This window comes from Spodoptera frugiperda, chromosome 7 (assembly GCF_023101765.2).
Source record: "Spodoptera frugiperda isolate SF20-4 chromosome 7, AGI-APGP_CSIRO_Sfru_2.0, whole genome shotgun sequence".
Taxonomy (NCBI): domain Eukaryota; kingdom Metazoa; phylum Arthropoda; class Insecta; order Lepidoptera; family Noctuidae; genus Spodoptera; species Spodoptera frugiperda.
The window spans coordinates 9,439-25,656 of NC_064218.1; the positions used below are offsets into that span (position 1 = coordinate 9,439).

Genomic DNA, 16,218 nt, shown 5'->3' on the forward strand with positions numbered 1-16,218 from the left:
TGCTAAGTGCGTTATGCCTAATAATTTTTGGGGCATCATAATTCTGCCAGATAGAAGGAACCCAATTTTAATAGATTGACATTTGTTGAAATGACACAAATTAGCAAATGTCATTCGTTTGGCGTTATTTTGTACATTGTGGCAGATGTGATCCTGACAGACCGGTTAATTCGATACTGAGACCGTGACAACACGACGTCTCGGTTTCGGTTTCGTTCTCAGTCACATAATTTAATTAAAGCATTACGATGTAGTGTGACACATCGTCGTTGCAACAACAAATGTTAGTTCTGTCTGGAAGTCACCTTCAGGTGTAACTTGAAAGTTCCAGGTGGTTGATACTTTCGACATCTTATGGGATATTTACTTATTTCCGACATGCATCGAGGTAACAACTATGTATCATGTATCACGGAGCTCGTGCAGCTCGTGTAGCTACGTCATACATAGTTGGAAATCTTGACGACCAGATTAACAGAGGTTAAATAAAAAACATTTTTATTTCAAAATTAATTTATTTTAATTCTTAGTTACTATTTAATGGAAGTCAAGAACCGAAGTGTTCTTCAATATTTACAATGTTATACCAATTCTTGGGTTATTACCTACTTGGCCACGCAAGCTCGTACATTGTGCAGACACTCGCATGCCATTTACGTTATTGTAAGTAACGATGTAGTTTGTTGCTCGTTCTTCTGCATTCGAGTCCACAAATAGGAAGAAACACCTAGCTTCCATGACGCATTGGCGGACTACAGTATATGTTGTTGTTTCAAAAGTTGTTATTGAATTTAGTTTGTGTTGCACAGGGTGTCCCTGGAAGTACGAATCGAACTGAAACGGGGCATGACGGAGATCGTTTCCTTAGCTTTTCATTTAAAGATGTTGGTCCAATTCTAACGATTCAAATGTTTATTTTGTTGAGCAATTTCCTTTGGTAAATTCTCGTAATTTCAAGGAACCGATCGCAACGAAGAAACTATTGGGTACCTATACAATAAACAAGTTATTCAAGAGAATGCAAGGTTGTGACCACCGGCCACAGCGCCTCGGAAGCCCAGATGCGGAGCCAAGTCTTGTTGGTCATTTGTGGAAGTAGTACTTCGAGATTTGCTATAGAACCGAAGCTATTTATCGAATAACGTCATGAACTTGTGATATTTACAAGAAGGTATTGTAGGGAGTAATAAAATATGTACAAGACTACTGGGGACTACTGGCGGCCATTTAATGGCAGCACCATTGACGCCGTCGCGCGGGGGAATCCAGCCGCCACTATGAACTGCATTACTGTCACGCCTCACGCGCCACGCCGCAGTCGCTGCCCGGCAATCACACGAACGTTTCTAGATATAGTTTGTCTGTCACGCGGTGAGCAAACTGTGGTGCATCGATTTGGCTATTTGATCGATGTATAAATACAACTTATAAAAGTAGACATACTTGGAGAAAAATATTATAGCTTAACCCGTTGTCTGTCGGAACGCAGATCTACGCGAGACACAATGTGTTTTCTATTGTGTCTTATATACCAACAGACAAGGGGTTAAAGGTACAGTACATTTCACTTTCAGTTTTAACTGTGGAAGAACCGTGTTTCACTGATGGGCCGTCTTGGCCGAAATAATAACACGGCCTTAAAAAAGCAGCGTGGAACAACGCTTGCGTCGTGTTTCGCCGTGTGATTGACCGTACCGGCTACCGGCAGGCTTTACACCGTCCTCAACTCGGTCGGCGCCGTGCCGTCACGATACCGGTAACATCGAGCTCAGAATCGCCATTTTATGAGAATATAAGGTGATTTAAAAGATATTTCACAAAACGTTCAAGTAGCCAAATTGCCAATACAAACACAGCGCGTGTACCTGCACGAGGACAACACAACATTGGCGCATAACGCTGCGTGAACAACTCTCTGCTGAGCCTCACATATACCGCACCGATATTGGAATACCGAGACTGCCACTTACTTCCAATAAATATGAAAGAGGGTCTAATATTGTTCTAATTTAAACTCAGCGGAAGTAGTAGTGATGAACCACGATCCACATCCTCAGTACTTCACGGAGAACTAGCACAAGTGAATCTGTGAGCAGAGAGTACAGCGAGCGCCAGCAGCAGCGGGGCGCGGGCGGGCGGGGGCGCGGCCGGAGGCGCGCGCGCCTTGCTGCGGCTCAGCGTGGCCGCCATCGTGTCGCCTGCAACACAGACCGCGCGTCACTCGCACGTCACGCCGCCGGCACGCCGCCGGCACGCCGCCGTCAGTCGTCGGTACTCACTGCCTTCCGACACGTAGACGAAGATGTGTGCGGGCTCGGTGTTGGCGGCGCAGCACGTGTAGTTGCCGGAGTGCTGCGGGCCCGCCGCGCGGATGGCCAGCGCCGACTGCGTCTTGGGCCCCGGCTCCGTGAGCACGGTGACGCCGCGCGCCGCGTCGTAGTTGATCATGCGCGCGTTGTGGTACCAGAACACGTACTGCGGCGGCACCGGACTCTGCACACGACCACAGAGCTGCAGTAGTCTGCGCGCCGAGCGACTGGCGGGCAACACGCGAGCAATGCGGGCATACCTTCTCAATGATGCAAACCAAGTTGATGGTGGAGCCGGCGTCCACGTGGTGCTCGTCGGCGCCGAGGATGAAGGCCTCCGGCACCGCGATGTGCAGGTGCACCAGCCGCGACAGCGTGCCGCCGCCCGTCGACACCTGCAACCACACGCCGCCACTAACACAAGCAGTTTATCGAGTTTCGGATACTTACTACAAACAATTTTATTGTTTTATAAAACCAGGTGTCGTCTAAACAAAAGAGGGGAGCCGCGCTGCAGATGTTCGATATTGTAAGGCTGGTTCTACAGTGGCTCTGCTCGTCAACGCATGGTTGACGGCTGACGCTGACAAATCATTTAAAGGAATAGTTCCCGAGACACGCCAGTGACTCAGTACCAACATTTATAATGTCGGCACGAGCCGCGCACGGCGGTGGGTAGGTACACATTTGCCACTGCGCCACGATTGCGCTGGCGCCGAGCATTTCAACAAATGGACGAAAATAATATGTAGCCGCAGATGGCTGCTGGACAGCTCACAGTCGTCGATAGCACGTCCCATTACGTGGACTAAGAGGGATGAAAGAGAATGAGACAAAGTCCTGCGCGTCCCATACCCACCTGGCACTCATAGGTGCCGTTGTCTCTCTTCTGCACGTATTTAATCTGCAGGATCCAGTCGTCGGAACCCTCACTGTGCAGCACCTGAAACATGCACAAGCGTGTTTAGTACTGTCCTGCCCCCGTAGGGCGGGCTGAGGTCGCGGGACACTGTACCTGGAAGCGTTCGTCGTTGGTATACATGAGCATCCCGGAGCTGATGATGTGCCAGTCGCGGCGGCGCACCCACGACACCTGCACACAAGAGTGGGTTAGACGGCGGTGGCGGGCGGCAGCGGAGGTAAGCTCTGCAGGGTACTGACGCCGCGCTCGCCGAGGTTGCGCACTGGACAGTGCAGGAAGGCGACCGCGCCCAGCTGCACCAGCACGTCCTCCTGCGTGTTGTTGATGCTGGGCTCGCGGTGCAGCGCCTCCAGCGAGCCGTACCACAGCTCGCGCCACGCCGGCACCTCCGCCACCTCGGCCAGCTCCAGGTCGGGCGCGGCGGGCGCGTCGGGCGCGCGCGTGGTCGGGCCGGCGGCGGCGGCGAGCGCGGCCAGCAGCGCCACGCACGCGCGCGCCATCCGCGCTGCTGGGGCCCGCGCCGCTCTACATGTCGCCGCGGCGCCCGCTAGCGACCCGGCCTGCAGTCTGCAACACACGATGGGTAGTTACCTCACTGTCAAATTATTTCATGTTCCTCGTTGAAGTATTCATATTTTTTTTATACTATGTCCATGGCACTTTATTAAAAAAAATGACGCATTTATTTAGTCAAGATTCTAAAATGGTATAATATTCTACGAAATCTACCTAGACAAACGAGTATGCAACCTTTTCCCAAATAAGAACCCAATTTCCCTCCTAGTTAGTTTAGAGAGTAGATACTCCAGTCGCCTGCGTATTATCGATGAGGTTTGGGACATAATGTAAATATAGATTTACTAATTTAAAAAAAAATATTAAAGCGCGTTACATTTTTAACAGAACACAGATATTTACATGTGGTAGGTAGTAGTGATGTAACGAATGCCATATTTTAGCCATTGCTAATATCTGAAAACAATATTTGCGAATGCGAATGTGAATATTGAGCTAAGAATTTAGAGCAATTGGCTTTATTTTGACAGTTTACTTGACGCGCGAGGCGCGGCACTCGTTTGTAATTATTGTTTTATAACGTTCATACGTAGGACATGCATACATTTATCTTATTGCTAAACCTCGCCAAACTGTGCAACAGTTTGTTGACGTAAATAGTGCTCTTTTTTAATTATGTTTTTCATGTGTACTCATTTTAAACTTAGTAGGTAAGTCGGTACAAATCGCTATCCTTATAAATTCAAACTAATAGCCCAATAGGAACATTATACATGGGCACAATAATGCGTCGTTCGTCTTTTATTTGAATGTTAAATTTTTGGATGAAATTCTTTTAAAAAATCTTTTATTATATGTCATTTGAATTGTTTGCGTCAACTTCTAGTCAGGTCAAAGCAAACATCAAAACAGTGGTGAATTAAAAATAACCGAAGTAGGGAAGAGCCAAATTTTGATAGAATCTGAGTTCACCGTTAGGAATATAGTGTGTATGGATCCTATTGGTCGTCGAAAGTAATTTGGACAAAATTACTTTTGATTATGAATATTTCTTAGAAATGTGAACTTTGAACCAGTATTAGAACTTTTACCGATAACGTCTGTGCCACCTTTTGACACTTTATTCCTAAAGGTGAACTCAATGCATCCGCCAAAATTTGTAGCGATTTCCGAGAATACTAAAGTAGGTATAATAATAATTATCATCTTTATACTTTAGTTTGAAAATGAAAGTTTATTTTAACTTCAAAAACTGACAAAAGCTTTATAAAATAATATCTATGAATCTGTGAATATCCTAAATTTTCACAATTTTCTCCCAAATTTGTTATGGTATGTTGTAATAAAAACTAAAATTGTAAAGTTGTAATAAAATTTTTGGTGATAAATTACAGTATTACAGATTGTAAGACAGTTTGATCAGAAAAAGTTGTTTAGAAATAAATATAAAAGAAAATAGCACATATTCCTCTATTTAATTTACCTCTTTGTAGTGGATTTTTTATAACGATCATATTCGCATCAAAAATTGCGAATGTCAAAAAAAGTGCGACTATTTGCGAATATTCGTTACATCATTAGTAAGTGGGTAGGTGGCATTATAACGGTAGAGGAAGAACTGTCTACGATTATAACAATGTTTAGTGTGAGGCGTACAGCGCACTAGTCGTCCGCGACGGATTAGCAAACTATGTTGTTGAACTTGACGACATAAAGCAGAAAATAAAATCGCGCTCATGACGTAGCCAGACTCTACCACTTGGGGAATGTATTCGCTAAATAATAAATTGTTACTTTTAGTAAAAACATGCCGTTGTCAACCTTCTCCACATTACAGACGTGACGTCGTTCTAGTACCGAGTAGTACCTAGTAGATAATAGCGAGACACATACATTGCACGGCCGCGAATTCCTTTAGTTAGTAAAGAAATGAATTATAAAATTTCCTTTTATTTTATTTATACGTCAGATGTCAAAAGCTAAGATGTGGTGCGCGGGGCGCGGGGTGCGGGGCACAACACCATCTTCTTCTAACAGATTTCTGATTAGGATAATTAATGTTACTCTCCACCTTTACTTGAATAGAGAAGCCAGACCTGAGCTCCGACTCTGCCACCGACACATTCCTTATTGTTATCAAGCTGGGCGCATAATTATATTGAATCTGCACATGAAACAAAGCCTGAAATCCTTTGATGATTGATGTCATAGTACGGTAGCTGATAGACTCGTGGTTTGCCGAGCCAGTCAGTACGTGCTGCCTGCCGACTGGCCGCTGGCCGGCTGCAGTGTGGCAGTACCCCGGCTGCAGTGTGGAGCCTGTGGTGGACACATAGTGCACTGGCCACGGCCACGCGCCCGCACCGCTCACCCTCGCGCCTTCGGGATCTCTGGCCGGCGCGCGGCGCTTCATGTACCCTAACTTAGTTTCGGACTAAACTCACTAACACGAGACTGCGCCCAAATTTATGTATTGCGATGGATTAGGTGCAAGTAAATTCCTCGAAAATTTGAAGTTTAGTGTTATTGACGTGTGTTGTAACTCGCCTGTCTCAGCAAGAGGGGTCAAAATGTCGTTTTTGTTCTGTTGCTTAACGGTAGGTAGTGAAGCTGACGATTGTTATAAAGTAAACACTACTAGGACACGGTGGTACTGGCACGCACCGCACGCATACACACACGCCGACACAGCGCGACACGACCGGGCGCGACGCAGGCCGCGCGGCGACTGGACGCGGGCGGCGCGCGCCCGCCGCCGCAGTACAGGAGCTGTGCTCTCCCTTATCGTATGCTTCTACCGGCGTGATAATGTTACGTTACAGCCAAAAAAACTAAGTTGCCTTACTTTATTCTTGTTATAATAATAAATAATAAAACTCCTCTTAAAGAAAAGATAAAAAAGTGATATTGTAATGCACGTACGAATACATTATGTGGGATCATAGGGCTGCAGAAGCTTCCCATACCTACAATTATATGATTATAAATACGGTCGTCCGTCCGTCACAATTACAATTACATGTTTAAATAGTGAAAAAGTTACTTTTTACTTGGATACAGAATATCATGATATCTACTTATAAAATCACGCATAACACGTAAAACTTAAATAAACTGACTTTTCTTTAATAAATATTGAAATATTTTATATGTGTTTTATTTCCTCTGGAATTTTATTATAGCATTTAACACAGAATCCCATGAACGACTTTAGTCCAGTCATTTGGTAGTTTTACCTGGAAAGTTTTCCGGGAGTTTTGAAAATTGGTGAATTTATAGATTTGGGTATGCTCTTTTCGAATTTCAACTTTGCCACCTCGTACAACCGCCGCTCGCGCCGCCATATTGAAAAAATGGCGGCTAAAAATGGTTTTTTATTAATATCTCCGTTCCGACGCATTTTACGAAAAAATATTTATTTACAAAATTAAACTAGAAAAAATTTCCTACAATTTATGTACTGGTAACTTTTTCATAAAATCAATAGTTTTTGGCGTACGAGCGCCGCAAAGTATTATTCATCTGCACCACCACGTGTACAAACAATGTGTTTTTTTTAAATGTATCAATTCTTAAAAACTAATGATGAGATCCCGTTCAAACCAATTTTCTTTGAAAGTTTCCATTAAAATCTACAGCATATATTTTTTTTAGTTTTCTTACTCACTTATTTTAAAAGTTAGAGGGCAGGACACATTCGATAGACCTCATTTTTCCACTTTGAAAGTGTCTATCTTTCAAACAATTGATTTTGACGAAAAATGGTTTTAGGAACCATGACGTATTTTTAATGGCCTATCCATAGACAACCATCACGGATAGGTTAGACGAAAAAAAATTTTTTGAAGAGGTGCAGTGACCGCGCGCTCTCCCCCCTCTATCTCGGAAACGGTGCACCGTATAAAAAAAAAGTTTAGACAAAAGTTGTAGAGAATTTTGTATTCTACAATATTGGTATTAAATGCAAATACCAAAAACCCATAGGAAATGAGATATTTCCAAAAAAGCGCAAAAAAACGTTTTTGGGACCTTTGGACCTTAAAATTTAATAGTTGCTTACACCCTACCATATGTAGGTTTTGAGACAAGTTTCAGGCAGTCAATACACAAGTATATACAAAATTACAGTTGGGTATCTCAAATTCCGAGGTGAAATCCTAATTTGACTGGACTAATAATACTTTGCGGCGCTCGTACGCCAAAAACTATTGATTTTATGAAAAAGTTATCAATACATAAATTGTAGGAAATTTTTTCTAGTTTAATTTTGTAGATAAATATTTTTTCGTAAAATGCGTTGGAACGGAGATATTAATAAAAAACCGTTTTTAGGCGCCATTTTGTCAATATGGCGGCGCAAGCGGCGGGTGTACGAGGTGGCAAAGTTGAAATTCGAAAAGAGCATACCCAAATCTATAAATTCACTAATTTTCAAAACTCCCGGAAAACATTCCAGGTAAACCCCTTTTTATCTACCAAATGACTGGACTACTTACCGTACTTATTTTTGTCAATCTAAAGAATGGCTGGCTCAATCTATCCTTATGTCTAGTTTCATAATTGTGTCTGTCAGACACTTTGTCAAACAAGTTTAGATTTCTCCTAACATACATAATGTTTTCACAGATAAATTGACATGGAACGGTCGTAATATTGATCTCCTTAAACTTTGCTGTAATTAAGAGATTCTGAAATGAGCTGACAATCGAGGCGGGCTCCTGGTGTAGCGAGCACTCTTATCGACTGTAACGCTGAACACCAGCGGCGCGGGAAACCGAGGGGTGGGGCGAGAGTGTAAGGGCGCGGGCGCGGGAGCGTGAGGGCGGGGGCGCGGCGGGCGGGGGCGGCGTGGGTGACGTCACGCGGCAGTCGAGTCGCGTGCCAGTGTGGAGTGTGACAGCTGCGGCTGTGGAGTGCAGGCGGACGGGAGCCACACGACCACGACACGACAATGACATATTTTCGAACTATTCACCGTCATTATGTGGGCATCTAATGAACCATTCTCTATTAAAAGGTTGAATTGAAAGTATGATTTAGTTTCATTGAACACACAGCAAAACGCCATCATGGCTTTACTATACACGACATCCTGGCTTAGTAGAGCTCCGTACAGTTCTTGGACGTTATAATAAATGGTTTCGGTTGCGAAGGAACTTTGACACAGCAGGGTGCCAGTCATAGATATAAATATTTCTGGGGTGGTTGTGGTAGCGCGACTACTACGCACTACCCGCTACGAGCTACGTGCTACGGCTGCCCGCTACGAGCTACGTGCTGCGGCTGCCCGCTACGAGCTACGTACTACGGCTACCCGCTACGAGCTACGGATATCCGCTACGAGCGACGTACTACGGCTACCAGCTACGAGCTACGGCTACCCGCTACGAGCTACGTACTACGTCTACCCACTACGAGCTACGTACTACGTCTACCCACAACGAGCTACGTACTACGGCTACCCGCTACGAGCTACGTACTACGGCTACTTACGCTACGGCACTTTTTTTTTGAGGGGGGAAAATCATCCAATTACTTCTCCCGCCTTGGACGAGGCGAGAGGGAGTGTCAGACTCTTACTGACTAAAAACCCCGTTCCTTCTCCTGCTTTTCGAGCCGGATCCCCGGTAAACCCGCTATGTAGTCCGCAGCTCCGGATCAGAAGCTCTCGCGCTGTTCGCAATAGGTTCATTCTCATCAATGCTTAACCAGAGTGTGGGCAGAAAGGAAGCCAATTTATCATTCGTTTACAAACATAATATACAACGATAGCACAGACACAGCAGATGTACCTCCACTTATACATAATACATGTAAAACTCTTTGCCTGTAAACGTAGGTGTCCCTCAAGGCTGTGTGCTATCGCCACCTTGTTCCTCCTCCATATCAATGATATGTTGCAAATCAGTGGCATTCATTTTTTTATGGATTGACAAACAAGCAGACGGGTCACAGGTGCTCACCCGCAATTTCAGAGGAGTCACAGGTGCGGTGCCGGCCTTTTAAAAAGGAGTAGGGCAAGTGACCCGGTTGTGGCCACCGACCCCTTTGTGGCCACTTGGGCCTTTAAATATTTATAACTAAGGCATGGACGAATAAATTACTCTGTGATGTACAGTATTTAAAATATTGAATATTGGAGACACTAATACCGTTGGCAGCTTTGATGTGTCAAACTTCACTTCGATGCAACAAGTCATTCTTTTTAGTTGAGGGTGAAATTGTTAAGATCTTAACAAAAAGGCTAAGGCGAGCGGGTGAGGATTTGGTTTTTATTTTTTTAATCTTTGCTTATTGTTTGGATGTTTATGTTAATACTACATGATGAATATATTGTCTAAGTGGAACTAAAGTTATTTTGTCGCCATATGTTTCTGAAGTGAGGTTTTTAGAAGGTGGCCACTAATGGAGACAAAATTATGAATTTCTCCATCTTTGGCCACACGGCTGGCCAAAACTTTTGTACATAAACGCTCCACTTCTAGTCATTTATCGTAATTTATTTATTATTTTTCCTTGGCTTTACATATCAACAAATACATATTTTTCATTTTCAGAGATGCAATAAATTGCCTTCACACAAAGGGAGGTCAGTTTACTTTGCAGCTTTTACCAACGTCATATAAATGTTGATCTCTTTATTTGTAAGTTAAATTCAAGTGAAGTAATAATATTTCATATTTTCCAAACTAAATGAAAACCATTGTTTCTAAAATGACAAATTTAATTAATAAATTTTGATTACTTTTATTGTATTTTTGATGGCCAGAACTGGCACACGACCGTGGCCAGAAATGGCACGAATCTGGCCAAAAATGGCACAAACTCCCTTTTTTTTTCTTTTTTATACAGTTATTTTTCTATTGGACGTTCTTTAAAAAAGGGTTTTCTTAGGCAAGATTAATACATGTTAAATCACTTTTTACAAGAAATATGTTCGTGATAACAAAAACTATAAGTTAAGAAAGCCTCAAAGTCGACAAAATTCTTAAAGTGGCCACAACCGGGTCACTTACGATACGTTCTTTTCTTGAAGGTTTAAAGGTCGTATCGGTTCGGAAATACTGACGACGACAGCTCGTTCCACAGTTTTGCTGTGCGAGGCAGAAAATTTCGTGAGAAGCGCTCAGTTGTCGCCTGCCAACCATCTATAAGATGGTAAAAATATAAACTTAAAATCCTTACCTTAGTTACTTGGCATTAGAAACTTGACTAAAACAAATCGGTCCACTGGAATCATGTCGTTGTACAAGACGCTTACTGCTGACAAAGATAGAGCTCCCGATGAGTGCACGGAGCTCGGCGCAGGCCGTGAGGCAGGCAGTGCGGTGGGCATGCGGTGGGCAATGTAATTACGTCACCAGCGGGGTGCGATATTCAATCATCATACGTCAACCTCGTTGTGCTCTAATTCACACCAAAGGTAATGATATGGAACAGTAGGTAACTACTATAGTTATATGTATAACGTGACTATCTATATACATATACAGGATGTCCCTGAAATCGACGTCCATGTGGCACCAGGTAATCGGCAAGGTTCTAACTGTTACCATAAAAAAGTAGGACTTTTATATATTTTCTGGTAGTTTTTAAATTAAAAAGACACATGTTATCCACGAAAAATCCTGTGTCTTTTGACTCTTGTTGCTGACAAATCTGTAGGTATGTTTTCGTCTGCATTTTTGCTAACCTTATCCTGCATAGTGCTACAGTAACATGGATTGATAAATTTTGACCAACTGCTTTGGTTTGAAAACGGAAGTCATATTTAGACGAACAAGTAAAATTTTCATCTTACTTTAAGAGACTATACCGTACTAATAGTGGCAAATTTCACTAGAGTTGACGCGCCCGCGTAGTATGGTCCTGGTTCCGGATGGGCATAGAACTACCCTCTCTCGCCGCCCGCAGACCCACACTTAGGCTTCTTGTTATTTCGCCGTGTGTCACGGTCGTCAGTGTTGTATCTATGGAAGCGTGTAAACGTGCACGGCGGCGCCACGGCACGGCGCCGCGTCTGCCCCTCGGCGCGCTGCTTCTACACACGGCGTGATTTTCAACAATGTTGTATAGCAGTTTACGGAAGTGTGTAGACGGCAGTCCACACACTACCGACGCACGTCCTGTACAGCTCCAGATAAAACGCTACTGAGCCGCACTTTGCCGATGTCTCGCCCTTTTTTCAACTGAGCGGCTAACACACCCTACGGTTGAAAAACCGTGTATGTACAAGAGGCCTAAGGGTTTTAAAATTGAAATTCGCCACAATGTGAATTTTAATTAATTTTTGGCGGAAGAATGGTAAGTAAGCATTGATTAGATCTGCATTCAGGTCGTAGTAGCACACATCAGCGTAATCAGTGATGGGAAAAGTCAAGGTCTGCACAAGCCGTTCCTTAGTAGCAGACGGAAGGAATTTTTTAAGTCGCCCGCAACGGCCAGTCACCTTCTGGCAAACACTAGTATCCTGTGTACGCCAGCTCCGTGTGTTGTCAGTATGTAAGCCGAGATCCTTCACATTCTGACTGAACGGGCTCGCCACACTATTGTACGAGACCGTACACTGTTATCTTTACATTTACCTGCACAGTCGCTGGCAGAAGCAAGTATTAATGGAGCCAGTATTAAGCAAAAAAGTACCTCCCTACAGAATAAAACGACAATGTAAACAAGTCAACACTATAATTATTAAATAATAAACGCGTGGTGGCACGCACTACGCGTCGAGCGTGGGATTTCTTAAAAAAGTGAGATCTTCCTCGAGGCCTTTGTCGAAGAAGCAGTTGGAGGGCGGGCCGGTGTGCGCGGCGAGGCAGCGGTGCTGGCGCAGCAGCAGGTACAGCAGCAGGTTGTACTCGGACGTCGCGTTCTGCACCATCTTCAGCGTCACCTCCAGCTGCTCCTGCTGCGCATCCCACGCGCGCAGCCGCTCCACGCTCGCGCCCAGGTACTGGTTCAGCTGCAACGCGACACGTACGTGCGACTAAACAGGGTGTCTACCTTACTCTACCACCTTACGGGTAGACCTAGTCCTCTATTATATTACAAGTAGGTACACCAAATGAATCGCTGACGTTTGCTAATTCGTTAGGTACTTCATAATACCCCCGAAACTAGCTTTCTTGTGTTCTGTTACTCGTACCTATTTGGCAAACTTTAACGATGGCACCCACCTTTACAATTCTTCTTTCCATCAGCTTCCTCTGTATCCACTCACACAGGTATGTTAACATTCCTAACACCAACAATGAGACTGTGACGAAGAGATCAAGCGGCGGCAAGTGAACGAACGCTAGATCGAGCCACCCGAAGGCCGCGGCGGGCGAGTCGAGCTGGTCGGACGCGGCGAGAGGGGCCTCGACGCCGGTGTACAGATCGGGCACGTAGTACTGCGCCGGCAGCAGCAGCAGCGCCACCACCGCCGTCACCACCAGTCCGCTCGAACAACCGCTGAGTGCCATTTGTAGCCAACATCCGTCCACCACGGTAACCAAAGATCACTGCACAGAATTATCAACATAAAATTGCCCGTACATTTGTGTTTTATTGTTGCTAACAATTTATTTACAGTTCTGTTATTATTAGTTTCTGACACATTCAAATTTTTTTTCTTCATGATTTACAGGACATCCGACTTTTTACCTAAATACCTAATGATGAAGTAACTAAACGTATAAAGTACCTAAATAATTACTATCACGAACATACAAAACTGGAACTGGAAAAACAAATAGTCAGACGAGGTAACGTTTAACTACTAAAGTCACCAAAATTTTTGGCGAACTAAGTTGGCGATACTAATTACAGCACTCTGAAGATTTACATGAATTTACGATGATTTTTAACGGATGGGCAGTAGCATCCTTAAAACTTTCTGAGACTGAACTGCAACCTACACTAAGTCACCAGCTAAGTACAAAAACAAATATTACGGTAATAATATGATAATTATACTGCAGCAAAACAAAACAAAAGGGTATTTAATGTCTTCTGGATTGGCAACCGAGTAAAACTAAAAGTTACGTAGGTTCAACCCCCCTATACTTATTATACTCTTTGCTTCAACCTAACTCAAAGTAAAAGTTGACAGTGAAATGACATATGATATGACAGTGACAGTGACATTTGAAGTTGTTGATTTGATACAAAATCGTTTTATTTATCCGTATGTTTGATCGGTTTCATTTACCTAATAATTTATTTGAAAAAGGAGCCCTTATAGCTATCTGCTAATACTAGTTACAACTACTAAATAATATACAATTATTGTAGAAGAAAAAATTTTGCCTGTATCTAATAAATCTAGGGTAACTAGGTATTTTCTTTTAATTTCAACCAACCTACCTTCGAACTTGTTTTCTCATTTATTGCTATGAGTATATTCAAAGTTATTGTACTTTAATCAGGGTCAATAGTTATGTGAAGGTGATTTACAAATTTTATAAATATTTTTATCCATTCAACCATGAAGAAAGTAGTATTATTCAAGAGTGAGTCGGAAGACTATGTGAAAGCATTCCTCGAGCGTAACTACAGGACCGTGTTCGTGGAGCCACTGCAGTTCGAGTTCACCTGTAAACAAGAATTGAGTGAGAAACTGCTGCAGGATTACACAGGCATTGTATTCACAAGTCCGAGAGCCATTGAAGCAGTCTCCAAATGCTGGGATCCAACGCGGTTTGTGATATGGAACACGAAAAAGGTTTACACAATAGGTGAAACTAGTTGTCATAAAATTAAGTTGCTGCTTGGGTTAGAAGCATTGGGTATGTCTTCAGGAAATGCTGAAAATCTAGCTAAACTGATTGTTCAAGATAATCCTGCTAACTCAAGGTTTTTATTTCCATGTGGCAACCTGAGATCTGAGGTACTGCCCACAATTTTACAGTCATCTAGCATCTCAATAGATGCACTTACGGTGTATGAAACTACAGAAAACAAAAATCTAAGGACAGATCTGATGGAGCTTAACAGGGCAGACAGTCCATGCTGCATGGTATTCTTCAGTCCATCGGGCTGCGAGTACATCTACCGCCAGCTGCAGACCTTCAGCAATGTTCTGTCTGAGTTGCCCCACTTTGCCATTGGCAACTCCACTGCATACAAGATTGAGAACCTTGGGGTTGAAGTGGCTGGGATTGCAGAGAAGCCAAGGGCGGACAGCCTGGTAGAGTCTGTACAAAAATATTTTGCAAATGCACAGAGTAGCTGATGAATGTTTTGGTTTACAATAAGACCACAAATTGAAAAATATTACTTTGTACCCTGAATACTAAGCCAATTCTGTAAAATTTCTTATTTTGAATAACTACCTACATTTATTCATTTCTCAATATTAAAATTGTGTTAGCACTAACACAATCAAATGTAATCGAAAAAGACATATTAGCATGTAATGGCATAAAGCCTATATGTTTGTTTTTTTTTTTTGGAGTGTCTTATTTGGTACCTACTTTACAATACATACCTCCTCTTCTCTCTCTGAAACAAACTAGCTACTAACAACTCTTAATCTTTTCTTTTATTATTTTTACACATTATAAAACTGTAAAAATGAAAATTCTGTACATAAATTATATTTAAATAAATTTCAGTTAACTATATTCATAAAACAGACTTTAACTTTTTTTTATGTTGGTTAATATATCTACACTACCACATCAAAATCGGTTCAGTAAATCGTGGGATAATCGCGCACGAACATACACACATACATACAGGTCAAAAGGAACCTTCTTCTTTTTTGTAGTCTTATAAATAATTAGCGGAGTGTGTACTACATCGACGTAGAACTCAAAAATGTGTTGTACATTGTTTTTGTCATGATGAAACTGATCCGATTCGAATGCGGTTGTCACAGATGTCATTATTTATTTGCTTGGGGTATTACATACTCCTAAAAATGATACCTGAAATATGCCTGTTTTTGTGTGTTTGTTACTCAATCACGTCAGAATGACTGAAGTGATTGGCATGAACTTCGGAACAAGGGTTAGATTATGGTCTGGAATAATACATAAGATTATCCCACGGGAAGGCGGGCGAAGTTGCTGGCAAAGGCTAGTTTTAAAATAAATTATCATTTTCTCCTACATCACGCCGCAGCGCACGATTCTTTGATTTTTAATAAGAAGTTCTTATATTAAAGTCAATTAAAAGAACAATTTTATAATTATCTTGAAAATGAGGAAATATGTACCGACTTACATCTGCTGATTTTTAACTTATTACTTACCTACCAGAAGTTGAAGAATACTCATGCGAAGCAGGGACGCGGACGGGGCAACTACTTGCTAGTGTAGGTGAGGTAGTTTCCATGTGCAAATCGGCAATGTGGGAAAGTTCTGTTGTACATCGTAGTAGTTTTAATCACCTGGTGGTAAGCGATGATGCGTGCTTCGCTACGCACGCTTCCCTAACATATGAGAAATCTGTTCAATGAGGACTTGAAGACACCAAAGTTGTATT

At 42.8% G+C, this 16,218-nt stretch overlaps 3 protein-coding genes across 3 annotated transcripts; 1 reads left to right on the top strand and 2 right to left on the bottom strand.

Moving 5' to 3' along the window:
- Window positions 1-495: 495 nt before the first annotated feature.
- Window positions 496-6,491, bottom strand: LOC126910904 (zwei Ig domain protein zig-8-like). Its single transcript, XM_050695219.1, has 7 exons — window positions 6,295-6,491; window positions 3,471-3,798; window positions 3,325-3,402; window positions 3,169-3,252; window positions 2,570-2,704; window positions 2,280-2,493; window positions 496-2,198 (listed from the first exon to the last, which is right to left on the bottom strand). Exons 2-7 carry the CDS (start codon window positions 3,729-3,731, stop codon window positions 2,062-2,064), a joined length of 909 nt encoding a protein of 302 aa, XP_050551176.1. The 5' UTR covers window positions 3,732-3,798; window positions 6,295-6,491; the 3' UTR covers window positions 496-2,061.
- A 5,924-nt stretch (window positions 6,492-12,415) lies between these two features.
- LOC126910907 (uncharacterized) lies at window positions 12,416-13,715 on the bottom strand. Its single transcript, XM_050695222.1, has 2 exons — window positions 12,924-13,715; window positions 12,416-12,709 (listed from the first exon to the last, which is right to left on the bottom strand). The coding sequence occupies exons 1-2, from the start codon at window positions 13,209-13,211 to the stop codon at window positions 12,467-12,469; spliced, it is 531 nt and encodes a 176-aa protein (XP_050551179.1). The 5' UTR covers window positions 13,212-13,715; the 3' UTR covers window positions 12,416-12,466.
- A 181-nt stretch (window positions 13,716-13,896) lies between these two features.
- Window positions 13,897-15,367, top strand: LOC126910906 (uroporphyrinogen-III synthase-like). The gene has a single exon (XM_050695221.1). The coding sequence runs from the start codon at window positions 14,216-14,218 to the stop codon at window positions 14,960-14,962; it is 747 nt and encodes a 248-aa protein (XP_050551178.1). The 5' UTR covers window positions 13,897-14,215; the 3' UTR covers window positions 14,963-15,367.
- Window positions 15,368-16,218: the final 851 nt, after the last annotated feature.